The 6,767-nt window shown below is 51.5% G+C and overlaps 1 protein-coding gene across 1 annotated transcript in view; it reads right to left on the bottom strand.

The window, feature by feature from the left end:
- Nucleotides 1-807, bottom strand: part of Rrp7a (ribosomal RNA processing 7 homolog A (S. cerevisiae)) — a 7,006-nt gene extending 6,199 nt beyond the window's left edge. Inside the window, exon 1 of the mRNA XM_013024819.1 lies at nucleotides 726-807. Within this exon, the coding sequence (XP_012880273.1) occupies nucleotides 726-795 (70 nt within the window). The 5' untranslated portion in view covers nucleotides 796-807. The remainder of the gene's footprint in view (nucleotides 1-725) is intronic.
- Nucleotides 808-6,767: the final 5,960 nt, after the last annotated feature.

The raw sequence follows: 6,767 nt of genomic DNA, 5'->3' as shown, positions 1-6,767 counted from the left end.
TCTGAGGATCGCGGTTCAAAGCCAACCCGGGCAGGAGAGACCGTGAGACTCCTATCTCCAATAAACCACCAGAAAACCGGAAGTAGCGCTGTAACGCAAGTGGTAGAGCGCTCGCCTTGAGCTGAAGAGCTGATAAGAAATGTACTCATTACCTTGCCCATGTAATTGTAACCCCTCTGTACGGTATTTTCACAATAAAAATAAAATAGTTTTTATAAATATAAGGGGGAAAAAAAGGAGCTTGTGAGACTCCATCTCAAGCAGGCGCTAGGTGTGTGGTGCATGCCTGCTGTGCCAGCTTCTGAGGGAGCAACACGGCTGCACAAGTGGCCTGGGCCTGTCATCCCTTGCACAAATAAGACGACGGCAGCCCAGGCCACCAGGGCATCCATCGAGACCCTGCCTCGAAAATCAGAGGCTGGGGGAGTGCATCGCGTGGGGGAGCGGCTGCCCGGCCGGCAGAGGCTCCGAGTCCAAACCCCAAGAAGCACACGCACGGCAACGGGCTGGCGCGGTCTGGTTCCACAGGCCGGCGGGGAGAAGGCCGTCGCCGAGATGGGCTGGCCCGGGACCCGTGTGGACAGCGGGGTCCGGGGCCCGCGTGGGCCTCGCGCCCGGCCAGGCCCGCGGCTGGCGCCGACCACACGGCCTGGCCACCTCGACTCCCAACCCCGTTCCCCACGGAGTCTGTCTGTCCCCTGGCCTCACGTCCCGGAGCCGCTCACCTGTGTACCCTGGTGGACTGGGGATAGCCACCGAGTCCCGCGCCGCGCCTTTCTTGCTGCGCGCCACCATCTTGCCGCCGACCGGAAGCGCGGGGGCCTCTGGGAGTTGTAGTTCCGCGTTGGGAGCGTCCGCGTTTCCATCCCCACAGCATCGCGTGTGACCCCGCCCTCTGGGCACAGGCCCCGCCCCTCGCCGAAGGCGTCCCAAGGAGGGAAAGAGCTCGGCCTGCCTTCCTCCCTTCCGGTTCCCTCCTCTCCCTCCCACAAGCACGGATTGTGCCACAAGGTCCATCTCCGGCCTACCTGGAGTTTAACAAGACCAGAAACACACAAAGAGGCGAAATAGAAGGAGAAAAGGAAGAGGGAAAGGAGTGTAGCAGCTTTAAATATTGTCAATAAATGGAACTATCCTGCCAAGACCAATGCCCCCCCCCCCTTTAGTGGGGCCACCGTTTTTTCCCTACATAAAGGAAATGAGGAAGGGCAGTACTGTGGTGTTTGGGAAGAAAAGTCTTGTGGGCTGAGGGAATAGCAAGTTCCAAGGCCCTGAGGTAGAAGCTAGCCAAGTGCAGAGAAACAGTAACTATGGTAACTAGCTGAAGAAAGGATGAGAGGAAATGGGGGTCAGAGCTATGGGAAGCTCCTAAACTTACTCTGGGATGGGGCCGCTATGAGATTCCGAGTAGAGGGAAGAGTGAAGTACAAATAGTATCATTTTGGCAACTACACTTTGAGAAGGCAAGGGAAACCAAACTAGACTCACCCCAAAACTAAACTGTGAGCTGTAATAAACCTTTTTGCTTTTTTTTCTTGGTCATGGGGCTTGAACTCTAGGTCTGGGTGCTGTCCCTCAGCTTATCAGTTTAAGGTGAGTGCTCTACCTCTTGAGCCACAGCACCACTTCTAGCTTTTTCTACTTATGTGGTGCTGAGGAATTGAACCTGGAGTCTCATGCAATGTAGGCAAGCACTCTACCACTGAGCCACCTTTGGGCTGGCTCTGAACTGTGACCCTCAGATCTCAGCCTCCTGAGTAGCTACAATTCCAAGCGTGAGCCACCGGCACCCAACCCCTTTTTGCTTTTTTTTTTTTTCGGGTCCAGTCATGGGGCCTGAACTCTGGGCCTGGACGCTGTCCCTCAGCTCTTCAGCTCAAGGCTAGCACTCTATCACTTGAGTCACAGCGCCACTTCCGGTTTTTTTGTTTTTGTTTATATGGTGCTGAGGAATGGAACCCAGGGCCTCAGGCATGCAAGGCAAGCGCTCTACCACTGAGCCGCCTTCCCAGCCCCCCCTTTTTTGCTTCTTAAATGGATTATCTCATGGTTTTGTTAGAGCAATGGCAAGTTTTAACCTCCAAATTTGTATGTTAAGGGTATTTGGAAGTAGGCCTTTGGGACATTTTTTAGTATTAAATGGGATTAGTAGGGTGGAGATACCACGTAGTTTTATAAGAAGAGACCTTCCTGCGGGTGCTGGTGGCTCACACCTGGATTCCTAGCTACTCAGGAGGCTGAGATCTGAGGATCACGGATCAGCCAGCCTGGGCAGAAAAGTCCCTGACTCTTATCTCCAATTAACCACTCAAAAACCACAAGTAATGCTGTGGTTCAGGTGGTAGAAGCCTTGGGCAGAAAGAGGCTCAGGGACAGCGCCCAGGCCCTGAGTTGAAGCCCCACACCAACCAAAAAAAAGATGATAAAAAGAGACCTTCCTCATCCTCCCAATCTGCATGTTGCTCTCTGTGAACACTGGGTAAATGCCACCGCATGGCAACAACAGGAAGGCAGGTCCTCCTCACCAGGCCACACTGGTGCCTGGACATTTGCCTTCCCAGTTTTTAGAACTGAAATCCCTGTTGTCTGTAGACTGTCTGGTCTGTTGCTATTCAGTCCCAACCCCACCCCCAACATGATCTAAGAAAACCATGGTTCTAGCCATCGCTGCACGGCTCTGCCGACCGTTGGAGCCTGGCTGCCTCTTTGGCAGTCACCGCCACCAAACCTCTGAGGCTCAGCATCCCACCATGTCCGCCGCTCCTGATCATTTCAATCCTGGTGTCTGAGCACAGCCTGGCTGAGCTCCCTCACTGGGCACTGGATGATACATTCATCATGCTAGAGTAAAGGCGGCCTCCGGTGGGAACATACTCGCTGGCTTCTCTGCCTTCCATAATCCCACTGTGCAGCACATCCACCTGCCTGAGTTCTGGCACCTTCTCAGTATCTGACTAAGATCACTTTATTACAGCTTCTCATGCAGTAAGGAGGGCCATTGTCTCCCACGCTTCAAAGGAGCTATCCCGTGGGATATCAGGGCTGGCTCCCAGTGTCCTTGCCAAAAATGTCACATTGATACAGAATTGTCCTCTGATGTTCCTCCCAGCGGGCAGAGACTGTTCATTCAGCCCTTTTGGCTCTACAGCCAGCAGAGACGGCTAGGCTTGCAGCCTTCTAGCAGGAAACATCCATTCGGTGGTGTAACTCTGCTGCCAGAGCCCCCGTGTTTGCCTACAGATTTTTTAACCCTGGGGTGTACTCTGCCACTCCTATGAAAATGAGGTGCAGGGAAACCAGAGACCTGCTCAGCCACTGTACCCCACCCCCACTAAAATTATGAGGAACTCTGAAGGATGGAGATGGGACTTCCTAATCTCTACATAGTTCTGGGATCTGTGAAACAGTTCGCATTTCCCAGAGTCTGGTCTCCTGCGCCAGCAATGCTTCCTTCTACCGCAGGACGCTCTTGGGGGCGAAGCCCTAACTAATCTACCAGCTTTAACCTGTTTTTTGGCCAGTCCTAGGGCTTGAACTCAGGGCCGGGCACTGTCCCTGAGCTTCTTTTGCTCAAGGCTAGCACTCTACCACTTCAGCCACAGCGCCACTTCCGGCTTTTTTATGTGATACTGAGGAATCAAACCCAGGGCTTCATGCATGTGAGGCAAGCACTCTCCCACTAAGCCACATTCCCAGCCTTAACCTTTTAATTAAATCTACCCTTTCAACACCCCAAGTCAGGGGGAGCTGTTTGGGTCTACATCTCCTGGATATGTCACTTTTTCCACAAAGCGGGAGTGGCTGGCTCTGCAGGGTCTAGCTGTCAGCTGGCTTGCTTTGAGCCACAGAAGTGATTCGCTGGGATTTTCAGGCCCAAGACTTAAGAAGCTTACAGCTTCTGCTCTCTTGGATTGCACATAAAGCTTGTTGACCCAGACTTCCAAGTGACAAGGGAGGCTGCAGGTGGCAGCTGCATGACTTAAGCTGTGATTGCTGTTCTAGCCCCAGGTGAACTGACAGAATGTAGCTGACCCTCACTGCCACTGCGTGGAAGGGGAGAAACCTCCTGTGGGGGCTTAATCTCCAAGAAGCCCCAGCGAAATCACACTACAGGAAGAAAACAAACTTTTTTAGGTCTTTCTAGCAAAATGTATGGGTACAAAATAAAAATGACATTCTGTTGAGTTTCGTCCTTATCACTAAGCTTGGAAGATCATAAAAGCATACTTGTAGGTCTCAATTGGAGGTTTGGGTCCATGAATGACAGGTAAGTGTTAGTCGGAAGACTACTTCATCTTTCAAAGCCGTTACTAGAGCTAGGGGTGTGGCTCAAATAGTAGAATGTGTTTAGCAAGCAGGAGGCAAGCTCTAACTCCAGTACCGACAAAAAAAAAAACAGATCTGTTTCTTTCTCAATGTAGATTAGGATACAAGAGGCACTTCCTGAGATCACTGAGAGACCAGCCAGTGCTATGGCTAACATGAAAAATTAAACATAAAGATTTAAACCAAGGAAAGTGTATATTTACTACTAGATAAAACAAAATGTACAATACTCAAATAACCTTGAACTGGTTTAACCCATGCACCGTTATTATTAGAGGAAAGTTAAAAAGAGTGAATACCTAGGCACTCGTGGCTCACACCTGTAATCTAGCTATATGCAGCTGCAGGTAGGAAGACTGTATTAAAAGATATAGGGACTGGGCTCACGCCTGTAATCCTAGCTGCTCAGGAGGCTGAGATCTGAGGATCACGGTTCAAAGCCAGCCCAGGTAGGAAAGTCTGTGAGGCTCTTATCTCTAATAAATCACTCGAAAACCAGAAGTGGCACTGTGGCTCAAGCAGTAGAGCACTAGCCGTGAGCTGAAGAGCACAAGGACAGCGCCCAAGCCCAGAGTTCAAACCCCACGACCAACCAAAAAATAAAAAGGTATAGGGACAAGTGCTTTCAATCCCTGCTTTATTTTTTGAGGTAAGCTCAGACGTGAGCTAACTCTGCCTCCAGATTGTTCCTTTTTTGGGGGGGAGGAGGGAGGTGGGAGGAGGGATGGAGAAACTCAGGGCCTGGGCTCTGTTGGTCTGAACTTCTCTGTGCTCGACTAGTATTTGAGCTACAGCATCACTTCTGACTTTTTTCTGAGTAGTTTATTGCTGTTCTACCACTTGAGTCACAGCATCACTTGCAGCTTTTTCTGCTTATGTGGTGCTGAGGAATGGAACCCAGGGCCTCAGGCATGCAAGGCAAGCGCTCTACCACTGAGCCACCTTCCCAGCCCTACTTTTTGTCAGTCGTGGGGTACTGTCCCTGAGCTCTTTAGCTCAAGGCGAGTGCTCTACCACTTGAGCTACAGTGCCACTTCCAGTTTTCTGGTGGTTTATTGGAGAGAAAGAGCCTCATAGACTTTCCTGCCTGGGCTGGCTTTGAACCAGTCTTCAGATGTCAGCCTCCTGAGTAGCTAGGATTACAGGTGTGAGCCACCAGCACCCAGCTTCTTTTATTTTTGGGTCCGGTTCTGGGGCCTGAACTCTGAGCCTAGGCACTGTCCCTCAGCTCTTCAGCTCAAGGCTAGCACTCTACCACTTGAGCCACAGCGCCACTTCCAGCTTTTTTCTTTTTGCTTATGTGGTGCTGAGGAGTCGAACTCAGGGCCTCAGGCATGCAAGGGAAGTGCTCTGCCACTGAGCCAACTTCCCAGCCCCCAGCTTCTACTTTTAATAAGCCAGCCTGGGCAGCAAAGTCCATGAAACTTTTTTTTCTTTTTTGGTAGGTCATGGGGCTTGAACTTTGGGCCTGGGCGCTGTCCCTCAGCTCTTCAGCTCAAGGCTAGCGCTCTACCACTTGAGCCACAGTGCCACTTCCGGCTTTTTAAATTTTTGCTTATGTGGTGCTGAGGAATGGAACCCAGGGCCTCATGCATGCAAGGCAAACACTACCACTGAGCCACCTTCCCAGCCTCAATAACTGATTTTTCTAATGTCATATTTCATGTAAGGGATAAATTACACTCATGAGTACAGTTTCTTCAGACCAAGGCCCTAAGCTGTGTTGGAGAAGAGTGCTTTGCACTGTGAGGCACAAGAGCCTGGGCAGGTGCTGGAGGCCAGGCCAGGCCAGCATTTCCCGCCCAGATGTGTGCTCACAGCCTCTCAGGAGCAAATGGCTGCTTTCTGGTGCCAGGTCCCACTAAAGCCATGAGCACAATCTTCAAAGGAAGTACAGCTCGGAAGTAGGAATAACAAACATTTATTCAGAAATGGAAAGTGATACAGACAAGGCCGTATCTTAATGCCTTTTCCTCTCCTCAACATGAGACACAGTGGGGGAGTGGGGGAGGAGGGCACAGCACTGCCCACTACCCTCTCCTGTTCCCCAAGAAGACAGTTTATGGAGCAGGGGAAACCAAGTCCCTACAGGGCCAGGGGCTGCAGAGCGCACACCTGGCTTGGGAAAGGAGGGGAGGGAGGGAAGAGCCATGTGGGCAGGTCACCTGACACCTCTACTCTCAACTGGGTCCAACAAGTGAGGTCCTAGTGCTTTCTGGGGGGGCCTCCTGGCCCAGAAGGGGCCAGTATAGAAAGAAGGAATGTCTTTCAGCTGCTAGAAAGGAACGTTTGAACCAGAGGGGGAGAGAAGCGCAGCACCTCAGAGCTGTGAAACTATAGCTGGGCTCAAGCTCCTGATCTTTCCTGCTTGGTCTATCAATTACTCGCCTCAGGGAAGTTGAGGCGCCTCAGCCCACTTGGCTTCCTGGGCTGCAGAAGTG

Source organism: Dipodomys ordii, unplaced genomic scaffold, assembly GCF_000151885.1.
Source record: "Dipodomys ordii isolate 6190 unplaced genomic scaffold, Dord_2.0 Scaffold79, whole genome shotgun sequence".
Taxonomy (NCBI): Eukaryota; Metazoa; Chordata; class Mammalia; order Rodentia; family Heteromyidae; genus Dipodomys; species Dipodomys ordii.
The sequence above is the reverse complement of the archived record's forward strand: the minus strand, read 5'-3'. Positions and strand labels throughout refer to the sequence as shown.